The following is a 21,285-nucleotide window of genomic DNA, read 5'->3' on the forward strand; positions in this document are numbered from 1 at the left end:
TACATAAACCACATCATTCCGAAGCTACGGTTCAGTTAACGGTTTGTATACTGGAGTCTATTTAGCACTGATTGGCTCTGTTTCTCCTATTTTTTTAAACCACCAAACAAGTGACTGGTGTCTATCACTACTGCTGTAAATGCTAATTCTATTCCTATGCGAGATGTTTGCACTCGTTTGTTTTGTAAATGATGGATTCAACTAAAACTTAATTAGTAACTTTTAAATAATGATTTTTCTTGGAAAAACTATACCGTTCTTCACTGTATCGATAACGAGAAATTAAGCGTTTTGAACTGAAACAAAACTATTCCTCACTACAATCCCGATTTGACGCGCATTTCGTGTCTGTATACCCTGTTTAAACTAAACTCTAAATTACTGCTAAATTTGCTTCCAATTCTCTCATTTCCTACACTTATCTACTACATTCTGCTGAGTGCTTGTGCGCCACTATGACCTACTCTGTCGAGCACTCCTAGGGGTGACCGCTCTCACTTAGTACTCCGCATCTCAAGGACTCAGATCCTGATGACCACCCATTGGATCGTAACCCATGCTACCGTCGTACGCCTGCTGCTGATCGTATCCGCCGGACCCGAGCGAGTAGCCCATTGAGTCCTGGGCAGGTGCGGGGGACATCATCGGAGTGGCCGCTCCGCTCGGTGGGCCACCCATGGAATACGGCGAGGCACCGGCAGCCTTCTTCGCTGCGTACAGGTTCGCTTCCTCCTGGGCTTTACCGATATTCTTCTTGTAGCGGATACGCTTGTTTCCGAACCAATTCGACACTTGAGACACCTGGCGGAGATAGAGAGAGAGAAATATGGTTAGGTTCTACTAAGTATTATGTTCTCAAATACGGTATAAACTTACGGTAATCCCACACTTTCTGGCCAGTTCTTCCTTGGCTTCTTCGGAAGGATAGGGATTGCTGAGGTGGCTGTAGAAGTACTCGTTTAGGATCTCAGAAGCCTGCTTGCTGAAATTACGTCTCTTCCGCCGGGCATCTAGAAAGCGGGACCTGGAAAGCAAAGTGGAATGCAAGGAATGATTTTTTATCTTTCGATTGTAGAGGTTTTAATCCTAGACCCATTCACCAATTCTTCGTCATGAGATTTTGCACGGTAAAACTATTTTTTGGTCCCAGAAATCTATACAAACATGTGTTTCCAAGTTCTCGAATACTGGAATTGTATTTTCTAGCACCACTGCTGTTGGTTGTCCAATTATACAAAATTTTGTTTTAATCTTCTCTTAATGTGTCTAAATCATTTATCTATACTGTTTGGCCACTTCGCAAGAATTTTGGGGGATTAATTGAGGCTTCTTTTGTATACATAATGAGAGAAAATTAAAATTTTTGTATATAATTCGACTGTCAGCAACAGTGATGCTATGAAAAGTGAAATTTTCATCAATCTTCCGGGCATCAATCGGTTTTTGCTTAATAACTTTTTCTACAAGCATCAGTTCGTTTCGCGGTCTTCTAGACTTTGTTCTCTTGACAAATTTCCTTTTAAAATCAGACATCTACTTATTTTTGGGAGGTAACGGGCGACTATTGCAAGAATTATTTTGCAAAAGACGATTTCCCCATACGAAATTCCATGTAAACTGTAAACAGTGGGCGCAAAATTATAGTTTCACCGATAGAGCTAAAAATTTGCAAAGTTGTTCTGGGAGCTAAATGGGACCCAAAAAGTTACTCGGAGCAAAATTTTATTTTTTTCATATAACCATGTCCCACTCTTATGTAGGGTGTAGGAGCCCATTTTCGCCATGTTTCTATTATCACCCTACCCATTTGAAACCGTTGGTCAGAGCAGTGTCTGCCATCTTTGTTCAACGCATTGAGTCAAATGGTAGCGCAACAATAGGAACACTCGATTCGAGTTTTCGTTGCGCTCAAACATGAGAATTTCACTGTTTTCAGCGCATTTGTGTTATTATATTGGTTCTTAACAACGAAGCAAAGCTGTTGATGTCATTTTTTTCGCATTCCATTGATTGTAGGCCGAGAAATTGATGAATTAGTGAGGCACCTGCTTAGTATGGTGAAAATAGACCTTTACCCTATATATGTATATTATCATTACTACTAAACAACGTTGTTAGTTGTTGTTTTAAACCAACATGGTGATCGGCGTTTTTGAGGATCGTATCACCTGAGAATAAAAGCTCCTTGGTCTAACCTTTAAAACCAAAAAGTGTCTGACAAAATATATGGGTGCATTGCTGCTACGCCATGAAAGATTTTTTTACTGCCACTCTGAATTCAAAATATAGCGTGAATTTTCTAAATAGATTTATCAAGTTTTTAAATTACTTTATGAATTAATATATTGCAAGACGCATATGAAATGAAAATAAAATACCACCTAACTTCATATACTAATGCTTGACGATAGCTTGGGAATTCAAAAATTGATCGAGTTCCAAGATTCAGCAGGTATCGTAAGCAAACACATGAAACATGGAAAAAATGCAATCAGAATCATAAAAGTTTTCAAAATTATTTTACCAGAAGATGTTTTACGTTGCAAAATTCTTGGAAAATACTAAACCTCTAAAGCTGACTGTTTCGAAGCTATATGATATTGAGCGTAAAACAGTTTTCGAGCATTTATTTTACTTTTTTCGCTATTAAAGTTTATAATATAAGAACGAGTATACGAAATTGTGTTACGCCATTTAATTCAGCACTCAAATGTACATGATAAATAGTCACTAACTCGATTTTTTTTAAATTTTATTCATTTCCAATCCTGGCTATCAGTGGCTATTCGAATAATTGATATTACAAATAAAATCAAAGACTCATGAAAGCTGATGCTGGCCTACTAGAGTCCAACGGAAAATGCCTTTTTGAATCAGATTCTATGTGGATGTTTCCATGCTGATACTTTATTTAATAATGGCATGATTTGTCAATTATAAGCTCCTCACTAAGAGATCAGTTGAAAAATCCCATTCCAACAATTTACCAAAAGTCCCAACGGTGTATTCAGTTCTCATTGTAATGATCAGATAGTAAACTTCTAAAAAACTTAAATATTAAATATTAAATTTTTTTTAAATTGAACTGGCCATCAGTATTTTTTCAATTCAATTAATTTTGCTTTGGGGGGGGGGGTTAACACCCAACACCCCCCCCCCCCCCCTGGCTACGCCACTGAAAGAAACTGTATTTACAATAAAGGTATTGTAATATTTAATATTTCATCCCAGGAAGTTGCAATGGTATTTTTGTAATGATATTGTGATTGAATCGATCTCTTCCTACCCGTTCATACAATACAAAACTCAAGGCGCAATTTGCACATATCAATGAAAGATTCCTAAGTGCCTGGGTTGTGATCAGATTAGGGAAAGCCATGAGCAGAAACATCACTAAGCCTTGCTGTTTGACACTGATTTTAACAATTTGCTTCTCATTTCGATTTGATGTCATCTGCGCCTTTGAAGGATGGTGGCGAGAAAGTTTCTGGATTTCTGGACGAAATTTAATAAAATAATTATTTTTGTCGAAACCAAATTTAAAATATCTTGAAAACGATCATTCGTTATCGAGCACTCAGTCGAGATAGAAGTCTTTTGTCATCGGTCCGTACACTCTATAACGACAAATAGTGTTAATCCGCGTTCAAGGTTATTGGCACACTCTACGCCTAGTTGAGGTTTCATTATTTTTCCCTTCTTTTGTGTTTCTGAGTACCGTTAGCCGGTCAGTGAAGTGAAGCAGTGTTCTTTTAGTAAGCCGTCTGGATACCGTTACCAACACAAGCTAAGTATTAGTTTTCATTTCCCCTTCTTGGCTGTCTTAATAACGTGCACTGAGCAATAGGCCCGTGCAAAAATGACTTCCCCTGACGGCGGTTCATCTCAAGGTGAGATGGACGTCGAAATAAAATCGGCTCCCCGGCTCAAGGTATATCCGAGCTCGGCCACCGGGCCATTTGTGATCTTCTTCCGGACCAAAGAAAAAAAGTGTCTGAATCTGTTGCAGATTTCTCGAGTTCTGACGGATCGGTATTCGGCCGTGACAGAAATATCGAAAATTCGCCCTGATAAGCTTCGGGTGGTGGTTAACAGTTCTGCTCAGGCAAACGATATTGCTGGCTACGAGCCCTTTACGAAGGAGTACAGGGTTTATATTCCAGCTAGCAGGGTTGAAGTCAGTGGGGTCGTTTCCGATTCGAGTCTGAATTGCGAGGACCTGCTAAAATATGGGACAGGCTGTTTCAAAGACCCCATGCTTAAGCCAGTGAAGATACTGGAATGCAGACGTTTGCATTCAGCATCAGTCGCAGCTGACGGTAAGAAAATATACGTCAACTCAGACTCTTATCGGGTGACCTTCGCCGGCTCTGCCCTGCCCAATTACCTCCTCTTTGACAAGGTTCGTCTACCTGTTCGCCTCTTTGTGCCGCGGGTCATGAACTGTACTAATTGCAAACAATTGGGACACACAGCCTCCCATTGTAGCAATAAAGCCCGCTGTGGGAAATGCGGTGGGATTCATGCGGATGATTCCTGTGGTAGAGATGTCGAAAAGTGTCTCTACTGTGGGGGAAACCCACATGATCTCCCTTCATGTCCCGCGTACAAACAGCGCGAGGAAAATCTTAAGCGTTCCCTTCAGGGACGCTCTAAGCGATCTTTTGCAGAAATGCTTAAGATAGCTACGCCACCTGTCTCTACGAACATCTTTACCAACTTGTCTACTGACGAAGGCGACTGTGATGAACCCCAGGAGGGAACATCTTCTGCTGTGCCTAGAAGTAGTAGAAAAAGGAAGAACATTTCTTCTTCCAAGCTTCGTCGTAAAGGCCAGAAGGTGTCTCTTCATGGTTCCCCTAAAATAACTACTCAAGGAAGTACTGGTGCAAAACCGAAGCAAGTCGCTCCCGGTCTCAGTAACCTGAGCTCAGAAAAGGAGTTCCCAGCACTTCCAGGAACATCAAAAACCCCAAGTGTTCCCATATCTCAGCCAGAGAAAGAAAACAGTGCTGGCTTAATAAATTTCTCTGACATTGTGGACCGTATTCTTACAGCGTTAAACATTTCTGACCCCCTTAAAAGTATCTTGATAAGCTTTCTCCCCGCAGTAAAAACATTTTTGATGCAGTTCACTGCGAAATGGCCCCTTCTTTCAGCGATTGTATCCTTCGATGGCTAATTCATCGAACGAGGTCAAGGATTTAATCATTGTTCTACAGTGGAATTGCAGAAGCATTATCCCGAAAATCGATTCGTTTAAAATCTTACTAAATAATTTGTAATGCGATGCATTTGCCCTATGCGGGACATGGCTCACTTCAGAAATAACCCTACACTTCCACGATTTTAATATTATTCGCTTGGATCGAGAAGACTCTTACGGAGGAGTACTTTTGGGGATCAAAAAGTGCTATTCTTTCAATCGGATCGACCTCCCCTCGACACCAGGCATTGAAGTTGTCGCTTGCCAAACCAGAATAAAAGGCAAAGACCTTTGTATTGCTTCCACCTACATCCCCCCTAGAGCCTCAGTTAGCCACCGACGGCTTTGCGATATTGCGGAACTCCTCCCCGCACCGAGGCTAGTTTTATGTGACTTCAACTCCCACGGCACGGCATGGGGTTGCCTTCATGACGATAATCGATCTACCCTACTCCATGAGCTTTGCGACAACTTCAATATGACTATTTTGAATACGGGTGAAATGACACGGATTCCTGCCCCTCCAGCGCGACCGAGCGCCGTAGATCTGTCCCTCTGCTCGACATCGCTGCGGTTAGATTGCATGTGGAAGGTAGTCTCTGATCCCCACGGCAGCGACCATCTGCCAATCGTAATTACTATTCCTAACGGTTCAGGGCCACCGAATACAATCAATGTTTCGTATGACCTCACACGAAATATTGATTGGAAGAGCTACGCGTCCGCGATATCCGACAAAATCGAGTGCACTCAAGAGCTTCCTCCGGAGGAAGAGTACGGGTTCCTGGCTGGCTTGATTCTCGATACCGCGATTCAAGCTCAGACTAAACGCGTACCAGACGCGAACTCACGCGGGCGTCCTTCCAATCCATGGTGGGACAAAGAGTGCTCAGACGTTTACGCGGAGAAGGCCGCTGCGTATAAGACCTTCCGGGACGACGGGCTGCCAGCTAGCTACCGACAGTACGCGATGGCGGAAACGCGCATGAAGAGTTTGATAAAAGTCAAAAAACGTAGCTACTGGCGCCGGTTCGTCGACGGACTAACGAGAGAAACATCGATGAGCACTCTGTGGAGTACGGCCCGGCGCTTACGAAACCGAAACAGTACTAATGAGAGCGTAGAATATTCAAACCGTTGGATATTCGATTTTGCCAAGAAGGTTTGTCCGGATTCCGCTCCGGCACAGAAGATCTACCGCGCCGCGTCCCCTCACAATAACGCGAACGAAACACCGTTTTCGATGGTGGAGTTCTCACTTGCTCTCTTATCATGTAACAATAAAGCCCCAGGGCCAGACAGAATCAAATTTAACTTGTTAAAGAATCTGCCAGACTCTGCCAAGAGACGCTTGTTGAATTTATTTAATAAGTTTCTTGAGGGTAATATTGTCCCTCATGACTGGAGGCAAGTTAAGGTCATCGCCATTCAAAAACCAGGAAAACCAGCCTCCGACCACAACTCGTATCGACCGATTGCGATGCTGTCCTGTATCCGAAAGTTGTTCGAGAAAATGATCTTGTTTCGCCTCGATGATTGGGTTGAAGCAAATGGCTTACTGTCAGATACACAATTTGGTTTCCGCAAAGGCAAAGGGACGAACGATTGTCTTGCGTTGCTCTCAACAGAAATTCAAATGGCTTATGCTAGCAAAGAGCAGATGGCATCAGTTTTCCTAGATATAAAGGGGGCTTTTGACTCAGTTTCTATCGAAATTCTTTCTGAGAAGCTGCACCAGCATGGTCTTTCACCGACTCTAAACAACTTTTTGCTAAACTTGCTGTCTGAAAAACATATGCATTTTTCGCATGGTGATTTATCGACATCACGAATTAGCTACATGGGTCTTCCCCAGGGCTCATGTCTAAGCCCCCTTCTCTATAACTTTTACGTGAATGACATTGACGAATGTCTTGTAAATTCCTGCACGCTAAGGCAGCTTGCAGATGACGGTGTGGTCTCTATTACAGGTCCCAAAGCCGTCGATCTGCAAGGACCATTGCAAGATACCTTGGACAATTTGTCTGCGTGGGCCCTTCAGCTAGGTATCGAGTTCTCCACGGAGAAAACTGAGCTAGTCGTATTTTCAAGGAAGCGTGAACCAGCGCAACTACAGATTCAATTAATGGGTCAAACTATTGCTCAGGTTTCAACTTTCAAATATCTCGGGGTCTGGTTCGACTCTAAAGGAACCTGGGGATGTCACATTAGGTATCTGAAACAGAAGTGCCAGCAAAGGATCAACTTTCTCCGTACAATAACCGGAACATGGTGGGGTGCCCACCCAGGAGACCTGATCAGGCTGTACCAAACAACAATATTGTCGGTGATGGAGTACGGGAGTTTCTGTTTCCGCTCCGCTGCGAACATACATTTCATCAAACTAGAGCGAATCCAATATTGTTGTTTGCGTATTGCTTTGGGTTGCATGCACTCGACACATACGATGAGTTTAGAAGTGCTGGCGGGCGTCCTTCCGCTGAAAAATCGATTTTGGGAACTCTCATATCGATTGCTCATCCGATGCGATATCTTGAACCCGTTAGTAGTTGCAAATTTCGAAAGGCTTGTCGAGCTCAATTCTCAAACCCGATTTATGTCCTTGTACTTCGATTACATGGCACAAAATATCAATCCTTCTTCATACTATCCCAACCGTGTCAATCTCTTTCATGCTTCTGATTCAACTGTATTCTTCGACACATCCATGAAAGACGAGATTCGTGGAATCCCGGATCACATACGTCCGCAAGTGATCCCAAGCATCTTTCATAGTAAATTTCGAGAAGTCGACTGCAACAAGATGTTTTACACCGACGGGTCAAGCCTCGACGACTCCACTGGCTTCGGTATATTCAATCAAAACCTCACCGCCTCATTCAAACTCAATGATCCTGCTTCAGTTTACGTCGCAGAGCTTGCTGCTATTCAGTATACCCTTGGGATCATTGATACTTTGCCCACCGATCATTACTTTATTGTCTTGGATAGCCTCAGCTCAATCGAGGCTCTCCGTTCAATGAAACCTAGAAAGCACATTCCATATTTTCTGGGGAAAATCTGGGAGCGCCTGCGTGCTTTGTCTGTAAGATCGTACAAGATTACCTTAGTTTGGGTTCCCTCGCATTGCTCCATTCCAGGTAATGAAGAAGCGGACTCTTTAGCTAAGGCGGGCGCTTTACAAGGTGACGTATATGAAAGACCAATTAGCTTCAGCGAATTTTTCAGTATTACTCATCAGAGAACCCTCGAAAGTTGGCAAACTTCATGGAGCAATGGTGAACTGGGAAGGTGGCTACATTCGATAATCCCTAAGGTATCGACGAAACCTTGGTTCAGGGGGATGGATGTGGGTCGGGATTTCATTCGCGTGATGTCTCGGCTCATGTCCAATCACTACACGCTGGACGCACATCTCCGGCGTATTGGGCTCGTGGATAGCGGTATCTGCGCTTGTGGCAACGGTTATCACGAAATCGAACATGTTGTCTGGGCTTGCGCCGAGTACTGTTCTGCCAGATCTCAACTATTCGATTCCCTTCGGGCCCGAGGAAGATCACCCAATGTCCCGGTTCGAGATGTACTAGCAAGCCGCGATATTCTCTACATGTCCCTTATATACACGTTCCTCAAAACCATCAATATCCAAATTTAAATGCCCCTATCTTTTCTCTTATCATTCCCAGAAGTGCCCTCTTCCGCCTACCGTCCCCAACGATGGTTTGATACGACTCCAAGACGAGACAAAACATCTGGCGAATGAACCAACAACACGAGATCTACAGTACAACATCACACGCGCAGCGCGGTGTGTTCCCGATTCGTATCTGAGCCGTACTGCGAAATCGTCTGGAGGAACTCCTACCGGCTCGAGGAAAACCGCCCGGCGTCCTAATACTTGATACATCCGTTCGAATCTGTAATCCTGGCCGTTGATTCCTGATGCCGGAAACTGAAAGTTTATATCCCCCCCCCCTTCAGCCTTGTCCACCCTCTCTCCCATGTCTCTGATACACAGATGTATGACTTCACCCCTTCTCCCCTTGAATATCTTCCCAAAACTTATGTGCCCCCTATCTTCTAGTCCTGATGCTGGAAACTGAAAGTTTACATCCCCCCCCCCTTCAGCCTTGTCCACCCTCCCTCCCATGTCTCTGATACACAGATGTATGACTTCACCCCCTTCTCCCCTGGAATATCGTCCCACAACTTATGTGCCCCCCTATCCTCTAGTTTTAGTTGATCAATAGTTAATCTCGTTAAGAAATGCACAACAGTACCACTACTTTAAAATAGCCCAAATTAATTCCCCCTAATCTTGAACCACTCTCTCTCTAGTTATTTCTAGTTAATAAGCTTGTAAAATGTTCCGCTAAGTAATAATTAATTTCTCCTACAATCTCCCTTCTAAAAATCATAAAGTGAATTACTATAAAAAGAACACACAAAATGACCCGTCCCCCAAATTTTACGAATATTATATTATACCCTCTTTTATATGTATAAGTTAGCTGTAATTTTTTTGTTTAGTTTCATCATATAAATCAAAATAATATTGAAATGTGTAACCCCCTAGTTTTAAGAAATTCAAAATGTAAAACAATGAAAAAATGGCACCTTTAAGCTAACGCATACGTGCCTTATCAAATAAACAAATTGAAAAAAAAATCTTGAAAACGACTACATTTTGAACTTTTTGTTATGGTGAGCCCATTGATTTGAAATAACATTTAAAACTATGTCAAATATTGTTGTTAGGAAAAGGTTCAATTCACCTAACAACGTAAAACACGTGGATCGTGGTGGCGATGGGTAAAGCGAAGTACGGTTACATGATTTGGCGCCGCTTACTCGCAACATTGCTATTATAAAATTCATGACGCATTCGGAATAGGGGAAATCATTACGGATGATACAGGGAGAAACAACACCTTTAGAAAAACCTGTTTTAATCCACCTAGCAATGCAATTGTGCCTTTCTCATTCATCCTAATTATGATTTAATCCCTGGTTACGTTCAATATAACATTGTGGAAATGTCTATTACATTCTTATCACACTTGATAAGCATATTTAAGTGCACGACTGTCACGAACCTGATAAGCAACATGTCGACACTGACATACTTGAAACAAACAAAAATATAATATGTATATAGCTTAATCAGCGTGAGTTCAATGTTGTCTTCATGTTAACTTCATGTCGAAAAAGTGAAGGGATATAATTAGTGGGAGGGGGGAGATGCGTCGGGAATCATCTAACTTATTTTAGTATACGGGGAGGATGAAGGGAATGCAGGAGGTTAGTCTAGGATAGTTAGTCTGAGAGCGGGAGTGGTGAGAGAAGGGGCGGGGGGGGGGGTTGAGAGGTAGAAGTTGGAGGAGTAGATGGAGGGTTCAACACTGAACCTTCCATTTGAGACTAGGTTAGTGAAAATTGGATCAGTCATCACCGAAGCGGCTTTAGATTTCAAAAATGCCTGGAACCAAGGACTACCGGAATTATCGATAGTGGACAATGTATTCCAATAATCTTTGATTCGCCATCAGTGATCTAGGCCTGCGAATCGAAATAATTTGATGTTCATTTCAATAGATTTTAAACCTATGAGGTATTACGATTGTACCATATGATTCATATGAGAAATTACTATGTGACCGCAACAACCAACCTGTAACTCCGGAACCAACGGTCAGGACCGAATAAAATTCAGCAGCAGTCAATGGTATTACTGTATCTTTCTTTTGAAATCAAGTTTGTAAAAATCGGTTAAGAGTTTGTTGGAAAATAGGTGTGACATTAACTCGGGAATTTGGGGGCATCAAGATCCGTCATAGGTGACCAATGTGGTCAAAACTACTTTGATTGGTTATTAGTGATGTAGACCCGCAAATCCAAGTAATGATGAACGTATTTAAATATGGATTACATTATTCGGATATCATAGGGCTACCAGTTTATATGGGAATTTGTCTATGTGACCGCACTCTTCAATCCGTAACTCCGGAACCGAAAGCTCGATCAACTAACAATTCAATAGCGTCTTACGAGAGCGTTATACTGTTCATTTGTAAATAAGTTTGTGTAAATCGGTTCAGCTATTTCTGAGAAAATTGAGTGACATTATTTGACACACACATACATACACACATACGTACACACATACGTATACACAGACATTTTGCGATCTCAACGAACTGAATCGAATGGTATATGACACTCGGCCCTCCGGGGCTCGGTTGGAAAATCGATTTTTGGAGTGATTGCATAGCCTTTCTTTATATGAGAAAGGTAAAAAGCATGTAAATTTTGGTCTCATGTGCCTGAGCGAAACATGTAATTTTCAACCAGATTAAACAGTTAAAGACCAAGAAATGAACTTAAAAAATGCTGTGGTCGTAAATAGCATTTCCATATGCGTCACTCTACGACATAACTTCTCATGCTATATTTTTGGCAAATATGAAAAAAATTACCTCAGAATCATGACAGCTTCGCAAGTTGACTGTTTGAGCTGCATCTGAATGGAGCTGAATTTCCGGTGGATAATTTGTACCATTCGTTCGATCTCCTTCGGTGTGATAGGTCTGCAAAAACACAAAGAAAAAAAAACAAATAGTCGTTAGTTCGCTGGAATATTATTAATTCATGGCTAGTATCATCATCATCATCATTATCATTGACACCCACCTGGTGCGACTTTGCTCGCGTAGTAGGTTCATAACGTGGGTGGTGAATTCGCTGCAAGCCTGCTCGTACTTTTCCAGCTCTTGGTGGTAGATTTGCCGGATCTGCGCCAGCTTGGCTCGGTAGTCCGAGTGTTCGATTGCGTTGTCCTGCCCCCCGGTTAGGTCTGATTGCGAAAGGAAGTCTGCGAATGTTACAGGAGGGGAAATATCGTTAAATAAATAACGTGCTTTTAGTCAACTTACCGTTGGCCGCACCCGAAGCTGCGGCCGCCGCACCTGCACCACCGCCCTTCTCCGGTCCAGCTACACCCTCCGCGATCAGCATGTTATCCAGGCGCATCAGCTGTGGATCTGGGGGTTCCTCTTCCTGGGTGTTTCTCAGCGACAGAACTGCAAAACGAAAAAAAAATAGGAAAAACTGAGTGAAAACGTGCTCGCACTGCTCGTAAACGGATACTGTTATGACTATGTTTGTTTAAATATCATTTTTTCGGTCCATAAACACTTGTTGCGTACACCTCACTATGGTGTCCATCTCTTTTGTCGGCTTCGACCAATTGGCTAGTTGGATTTGGGGTATGGAAAGCCCATTTAAATATCATAACACATAATATTGCTGGGGAATTACCATATCATTTCTAGCGAATAATCGCAGGGAAACAGACCATCGCATTCACGCGACCAGATCTACATCGTGTGAAAAGCGACGAAGACCTGGCTGGCACAGAGAAAGAATGAAGATACTAAACCGCGCCAGAATGTGTGGAAACAGATTTTATAGGTTTTTTACGACTAATAAAGCAAATAGTTATGGCACAATTTCGTGAGTCGAAGGAACAACTTCGGGGCGGTGAGGTAGTCCAGGTATGATGGCACTGGCATGAAGATAGGGATGGACATACGAAGTCGCCCACTAAGAAATAAAAATGAACCGAAGGCGAAGGGTGCGTAGGATGTCGGTTTATCAGCGATTCGTTCATGCGGATCATTTGCGGTTCATCAACTGGTGTGCCACAGTTAAAGGAAGCAAGCCCTCATATGGCAACGGGTGAGAATTGATATTTTCATTTGATGGCTATCAAAGTGGCATATTGTACATGAACTTGTGTGTTTCTTGGTTAGTTTCCGTTCTCGGTTGATATTCACTCTTCTTTTATCTTTATATAATCGACGTAGACTAGAAAAGATACAACCACCTCAATGTGTAATCAGTGCAGCTGGTATGTAGTTCATAGCTAGTTAAATTAATTCCTGCTGCTTTGTATAGATAAAGCTTGCCGTGATTAAACAGCAATATTGTGAAGAACAAACAAGACTCACTCGCGTTTACCGATTATAGAGACGGTTTCCTTTCGAAACCATTATAACTGATAAACGTACCTACTTCCGAAAAGCAAAGCGGCAATTAAATTCAAATAACCGTCTAAAAATTTTACCCCGAACCTCCGCTATCATAGCCACAGCATGAATGCGCGTCCTGTTGGCGTGGAGGGAGTTTGCGTGTTTGCTCCGATACGGTTGGGCGTGTGTTTGTTTTTGTTTGGGACTGGAATCCCACGTGTCACCGGTTCCTCCCTCGAGAGTATTAGGGAAGCGAAGGGCGGCCATAATTGCCTCCACTGAGCATATCTACGACAGTACCGCGAGACAGTTCCACCCGGTCCGGCAATCATCAGTATCGCGAGCCAATAGAGTAGGTAGGTGGTACAGCGGCGGGCTTCTTGCTGTCGTCTTGTTTTATATTTTTACGATTATTTTACGAGCTCTGATACCGCTGTGATTTCGCATGCTACCACATTTTTATTACTCTATTATTTGATTTGATTATTGTTTTGAGTTTTTTTCATATTTCGGCTACTTTTCGACACTTCTTTTTCCCGGGGGCTGGTCGGATTCAGATTTCTTTTTATTATTATTATTACTCTATCAGCGATAAAGTCGATGAGTTTTATTGAACCTTGCCCGCCCTGACTGCACAACTGGTGGCAGATGAATATATGGTACTGGTCCCGGCTAAAGATGTGTTCGTCTGGTCGTGGTGCCTCTTCGGATTGTTGTTGCTTTGTTGTTTTGGGTAGATGCAATAAACATGGAGATAATTTCTTTTAAAGTGATGCCATAATAGGATGCGTAGGCAGCACCTCGTCAATTCGAGCAGAGCGCGACTAAGTGCACTGTTCTGTCTGAGGTGATAATGGGACCTTAATCGACCCGTGTCCATTTGGACAGACGGGGTTCTATAAACATACACAGTGCTAACGGAAATTACGTTTCCGTTGCCTGCAATCGGCACAGTTGAAATTAAAATTCTTTTTCTTTCTTCTTGCGATTAGCGGTATGTGGAATTGAATTTTTTTGTTGTTGAGACAATGTCACTATATGTATGTGCATATGTACTTGTCTGATTAGTTGAAACTGAAGCCCTGGTATCGCTATGGAAAGCATCTATTTTAGTGTTGACTCTGTTGTTTGATTGTTGGGTTTTGCATGATTTATTGGAGTTTTCTCAATGCTTGCATGATTAGTAGCTGGCATTGCTTTGATTTGATTGTAATTACAAACCACATTTTTATGCAACAATAATCCAGATAGATTATGAATCTTTACATGTACAAACAAATACATCAGGGATTTAATTTTGTGAATAGCTATAATGTTCATTTTGAGATGTAAAATAAAGCATTTTTTGTGATTTTTAGAAGTAGAGTAAAATGAGGTCAAATAGGTGTGGGAGTACAATAGATTTAGGGCATCATGCTATTGTATAGGTCGCTCGTGCTACATGAATTAGATACACGGTAGAGAACATCGCTGACGACTGCTACTGTGGATCAGCTATATTGGTTACGGCGTCATTTATGTCTTTCGTGCTTAGTACAATATATTTAATCAATGTAAAAAAATGTCAAGTGAGTTTTTTCTTGCGCGAAAATTAATGCTGAACACGATTGTTGTGCTGGTTTTTCGATATTTTTGTTTTTGAAAAAATACTACATACGCTTGAGGGCATGTTAGGTCAGCCGGGGCACTATAGGTCACTACTATAATGCAAATTTGAATTATTTTGACAGGAAAATTGTGCGTAATTTCGTGCAAAAAAACGCCAAAACGAAGTGAAAAGGACATCAAGAACGCAATAGCATCTGTTCAAGACGACGCCAGTATTCGATCATCCTCTAAACTATTCAACAAACATTTTAAAAACATCGACAAAAGTTCCTTCGCCTTTTTGGATTTAGCTTAAAAAATACTTAATCTAACATAAAATCACTATTACTAAAACGTTGCCAGATGAAAAACCTTTTCTACGAGTGCATTTTTTTTATCAAAATTAGTGCAAAAATACCATCGCACGAGCTCGCCAAAAACTTACCTACTTGACCCTACTATACTCTATGCAATAAAAGTCGTAGTAAAGCTATGCCTCGAAACGTCCATTGAACTGATTTTTTAGGAAGCCCTTATGCTATAAATACTAGTCTGTGCACTTTGCAAATATTTAAAGATAAATTACGGAAATGGCGATGGTTTCAATTGTTTGGTATTAAAAGTTGATGTTATTTTAATCACTGAGAACTGATATATGAGTAATGTTTTCAATGTATGTAAGACATAAAACTGTTGTTTTAAAAGGCCACCAGCAAGTAACAACTTGCCACTAGCCAGCGCTACGATCGCTAAACGCTATACGGGCGTTGTTTGCAAACTTGGATACAATGGTGATTCATGCATGAGAACCTGTATGCGATGGTGATTATCATGTAAAGTTAATTTGTTCTAGCCTGTATGTCTATTATCTGTATTTTAACCTAACAATACGATTTTCATCCAATTTAAAATCTCCTCATAGGCAAACTAGTTACAACTAGTTATGGAGATATTGTGCTCACCGCAAACGCTATAAAGTTAAGAGTGTCATCTCGTGACGACGCACAGTGGCCGGAGGACGGACAAGACATCAAAAAGTTATGTTTTATTCATTGATATTTTATATTTCGCCTAAACTTCTCATGCACTGAATGATAGATATTCAAAATTTTATTATCATTGGATAACAACACGATTTTAACAGCAATTTAAGCGTAGCTATGTCCGCACTTTTTAAATGATTTTAATTTCCAAAACCACAATTTATATGTTCATTTTAAATCCATGTAGCTCTTTTAATTTTGGTCCGATTTTAGCACAACTAGTTTCATTTTGTAAGGAACTTGGTTTGCGATTACAATATAGGGGAAGATGGGGTAAAATGCAACACCGGGGCAAAATGCACCCCTTGTTTACATCGAAAACTGCTGAAAATTTCTAGAAAACAGTAACACCAATCGGAAGTCCGTCATAGTTAACTTACACTGTCAAAGTTTGATAACCGCACATCAATAGCAACTAGAGAAATAAACAAAAAACAATAACGTACTCTTCTCATGTAATTATTGTGGCTCGCGCAACAAGGATTTTCAGCTCTTATAAATGCTCTTTAATTATTATATCAGTGCATTCCAGTTCTATTTATACCGTTGCTCATTATTCTGTTTGCTCTATATAAGAAAAATCTACTAAATAGTTCACTTTTTGCTAAATTTATATCTCTGCTCCATCGGGGGCAAAATGCCCTATTCTTTGATTTTGCTGATTTTTAATCGAAAACAGAAAAATCGTTCTGAAAACATGCTAATTGCATAACCTAAGGCTATTTAATGGCACACTTTTGTGAAATCCTGCCAGAAAACAAAACTACTTGCTTGTTCACCGAGCATTTTGCCCCGTTGTTGCGGTGTATTATGCTCCGTTGTTGTGGTGCATTTTGCCCCAGCACAGGTGCGTTTTGCCCCGCTTATTTTTGAAAAGGTAATTTTCAATAATTTTGAAAAATTGAATATTTTTCATGGTTTTGTATACTTTGCAAGGCGTTATGGTTGTGATTACAGAGGAAAATGTTGGCTAGACCATATCATTAATTAAATTCTCCCAATTGATGTTCTATAGCTGAGTTACGATCATATTTCCTTAGGGGGTGCGTTTTACCCCATCTTCCCCTAGTTTACTTCGAACTTTGACTTTTTCGTTTAATTATGTCTGAGGTGGTCTGATCAAAAATACTTCCTTTACTGATGTATTCTGTACAATCCAGCGGAACAATTCGGAACGGTAAAATATTATATATTGTATGGGAAATTGACACTATTTTACAAATATCATGGTCTCGTGCTGTACTTCGGTGCACCAACGGTTTAAGGAGATAAAAAAAATTGTTACCGATATGGAGGCGCATGGTGTTTTGAACAAGATAATTAGAAAATCTAAAGTAAACCAACATGTTATACAATGGATTTAGTTTTCTTCATTTTGTATTATATTGTTGATCAGCAAAGGAAAATCTATCATAAAAATGGGATCATAGTCATAAGTAAGGTTCGATGACATTGTATAGGAAAACAAATCGATTTTTTATGACGTTTGACATCAAAAATAAATTCAGCTCCTCAAAATAAGCCTAATCAGTAATTTTCAGCCAAATTAGGCAACATTTCAATATCAATTCTTCAAAAGGGTTAATGAGACTTTTGTAAACAAACTTATTTCGCTCATTATTCCGCTATCGAGTTGAATTTCATGAAAGATACACATGAATTAACATCTATACCCTTGGTGGAATAAATTTCCAATATCTTCTGTGTTGAAATTATAACAAATAAAGAGAAATCAGCAAAACAAAACTTTGTTTACAAATCTTATTAGCCCTATTCAAATGTTGATATGGATTTTAGGTTTTGTCCGACTTTTGTTAGAAGATCCGTAGCCTTATCTGTTTTCGATATTTGTACTTTTTTCCACGAATACACAAAAACATGTTCTATTTGATATATTTTGGTTGATTTAAATGATATTCTAGCTATATACTTTAACCTTATTTAGGTATTAACTTTTTGTAATGAATGTTAGCGGGACATATTGACTCGGATTTTGGATTAAGGTTTAAGCGGTCTAAGACATATTTTTCGCCAAATCTATATGTATGAGTTTCAGTTTCTGATTGTGAGTTTCAGTTTCTGGTTAATATGACCGATTTTGACTAGGTTGGCCAGTGAGAATCGATGTCGAATGGGATTTCTTGAACTACATAAATGAATGCAGAACCGGCATCATAAATCACAGACTCATTGACCAAATACTAATAATAATCACAAATAAAATAAACCGACCAATCTTGGATGTTCAGGACTACGACTACGATGCCGATTCCAGCGGTACAATAGTATTTCTCATAACACTGCTTAAGCGACAATGTGGTCAATCAATGAAAAGCATCCCAATTTTTTTTTGAAAATTCTTGAAAGCTGATATAAAATCCCACCTAAAATGATATTGTTACTTTGATTCAAACATTGGATGCTACTTGAAAATATTCCGGAAGATCCAGAGCATCCGTATAACGTATAGTCCTAGAACCCTGATGTTCTTTCGATATTTTTGAATAACACGAGATAACTTCAAAAATATTTGCCAAGGATACTTAAAAACAACTTTCTAAATAAGTCCCAGTCCCAGCTCATGCATTGGTCTGAGTTCCAGAACCAAGCACATGTTCTGTTTAACGGGTGTTCCGGATATTGCGGAAAGTTTCTACAAAACCAAAAGGGTCTTTGTTTCGGTCACACATTTTCCGGAAAACCACATCGTTATCAATAGGGTTCCTATGTGACTGAACAAGTGCGAATTTAGGCGAATGGTATATTCACAAATATTTTCGAAAGAATCAAAGTGCTTTATGAATTGACCCGTTTTACGGATGTTCCGAGTCTTCGAAAGATTTTCACGCCGCATCCTGGGTCAATATTTGAGTCAAAGTATTAATAACATTTTAGATTGGATTTTATATCAGCTTTCCAGAATATTACAAAATTTTGGAATCAATTTCATTGAATGACCACGTTGTCACTTATTCAATATTATAACAAATGCCGGTATTGGAATCGTAACCCTAAACATAGAAGATCAGTCGTACCATGTACAAAATTGATAAATTAGTTAATCATTTTTGTTGCGTTTATGTTTAATTTTAGTATTCTGTCAATAAATCGGTGATTTATGATGCCAGTTCTGCATACATCTATGTAATCCAAACATGACCCCATTGGGCGCCGATTACCACTGGCTAATCTAGTTAAAATCAGAACTGTTTACCAGAAACTGAAAATTGAAACTCTAAAAAACAATTTAAATACAAGTACAAATAGATTTGCCCAAAGAAGGTAAAAAAAAATTAAAATAGAATCTTTTTTAAAATTTCTTAAGAAGTTAAAAAATTTCGGAGGGGGTCCGGACCCTCAGGACCCTCCCCCTGGATCCGCCACTGAAAATCATTTCATCTCGCGCTATACGTACATACGTTTCTTCAACACACTGTCAAAGGATTACCACCACATTCACGTGCCTATGCTGGGTGTTATAGAAACGCACAGCGAGTTTTCTTTTTTCCGTCTACTTTTTATTCATTCCTTACCAACATCATCAAACGCAGTTTTGTGGCTTATTCATTACACATGTGCAATTTGATGCATCAAATTGCGGATATGCTGATTGTACGAGTCTTAACACTCTGTCCGCATGTGCATAGATAGAGCAGTGCCTATAGTCGGTGATACGATGCGCAAGGACTTGACGACGAGACGAGGATCAAATCTGTAGTTGCAGTTTTTACTTTTTTCAATTTTCAATTTCAATTTCAATAGTGAAATCATCCTTATCTGATAGCATGGTTGGGTGGATTAGAGATTGGTTAGTGATCTGCCCGTATGGGACTCGTTTTTCAACGCTAGCTGTCTTTTTTATCAAACGAATATTGGTCACCAATACACATACATCGCTAATACATAGGCAAAATTCTTTTTTTCTGTTTCTTGCATTACATGCAAGGAAGCTTCTTGCAATTTTTGCACATTACCAGAATGCTTGCAATTTTCGCTCGTATTTATTGCATCAATGTAAGCGATCCTTACAGGGTCTGTTTTGGGTGTATGTATCTGAATGTCTGCAAAACTTTGAATTCTCTTGATAATTGGTGCTCTACATTAAAGATGAAAAGTCTAAAACTTCCAAACTTCTAGACGCAAAACTTAAAAAGTTAACGCATTTTGAAAGTTCATTTCTGATCATTTGGACCCCAAATACTACGTAAAACACAGACTTTCACCGAGTTCAAAGTTTACTGAAACGTTGATATTATTAGCAAGCTTGCTCATATAACACTTTCCACATCTCGCCTTTCCGCGAGTACTATAATTTAATCAACGATTCTGTTTATTAAAATTCTAAAGCTTAATTAGGGGCTCGTCATTTGTTCCTAGACTACAGCTACTAGACTATTTCGATTTTGAAGTTACGATGAGTTTTTCATCAAAAATGAAACTTCCAAATTTTTTTACCCTCGATTGAGGAACGTGTGGAGAATGGTTGGCGGGACTAGAATAAGCCGGTCGCGAACAGAGTGTCCTGGATCTACCCTTGCCGTGTTAAGCGAATCTCTGACACAGTGGACGTTTGTTTCTTCACAAATCATGGGATTCAAATGATGGTCATTTGGGCCCTACTACCCATTTCGGGGTTCGCTATAGATGATTATAAGCCAACGTGTTTGGTATCTTATAGTTGCAGGTTGCAGCACAATAAGTGCTGGAGATGAAATGTGGAGTGCTCTAATTGAGTATGGTAAGAATGGCACAAATTTATCTTCAGCATATACGTACAGCAACTATGAATATATTCAGCCTTGCGCAGAAACGAAAATCTTCCAAAACTGTGGCTCTAGATCCGCATTCCATAACGGAATTTTTTACGTTGGAAAGCTGCTTTATTCCGTCTTTGCAGTTTTCTCAACAAAAATGGCATGACGAATTCACGTGAAATGCCTCTTGCATGTATACTGTACTTGTATACTCACAATTCGTATTTTGTTCGGAATATTTTCTGCATATTTTCCGCATAATGCATCATCACTTTCTGATGATTTTGAAAGGGTTGTATCATATCATGTTGCGACAAAATGGGTTTCCACTTATAGTCGGCAATGGAATGCCCACCACGTAAGTAGGGGCAGCTCAGATATCAATTTGAGAGACTTAATTTATGGAATACTTATGCAGAACAACATTTGCACAATTTGGCAGGGAAGAGGTGTTAGATGTAACTTTTTGCACTGGCAGTATTGCGCATGAGTTGGAAAACTGGTTCCTTTGATTTTTTGGGGGAGGGAGGTAAAGGTTTTAGCGTGAAAAAACACGTTTTTTTTGCGAATTTTGTTTAGAACTTTGCGCGAAGCAAATTTATCAAAACTTTTGTACATTATAGTGTATCATTTCATAAATACGCTGTAATTTTTCTTTGCACAAA

General features: G+C 40.2%; 1 protein-coding gene across 3 annotated transcripts in view; it reads right to left on the reverse strand.

The window, feature by feature from the left end:
- Positions 1-442: 442 nt before the first annotated feature.
- LOC131693969 (homeobox protein extradenticle) overlaps positions 443-21,285 on the reverse strand; it is a 118,516-nt gene continuing 97,673 nt past the window's right edge. The window contains exons 3-7 of one of the 3 annotated variants that reach the window (XM_058982281.1): positions 12,151-12,285; positions 11,897-12,077; positions 11,683-11,793; positions 877-1,024; positions 443-801 (exon numbers count right to left, since the gene is read on the reverse strand). In XM_058982281.1, coding sequence (XP_058838264.1) covers positions 514-801; positions 877-1,024; positions 11,683-11,793; positions 11,897-12,077; positions 12,151-12,285 — 863 coding nt within the window. In that variant the 3' untranslated portion in view covers positions 443-513. Of the gene's footprint in view, positions 802-876; positions 1,025-11,682; positions 11,794-11,896; positions 12,078-12,138; positions 12,286-21,285 lie in introns of all 3 variants that reach the window. The other 2 variants (XM_058982282.1, XM_058982280.1) reach the window with 2 other exon arrangements.

The sequence above is a fragment of the Topomyia yanbarensis genome, chromosome 3 (assembly GCF_030247195.1).
Source record: "Topomyia yanbarensis strain Yona2022 chromosome 3, ASM3024719v1, whole genome shotgun sequence".
NCBI lineage: Eukaryota > Metazoa > Arthropoda > Insecta > Diptera > Culicidae > Topomyia > Topomyia yanbarensis.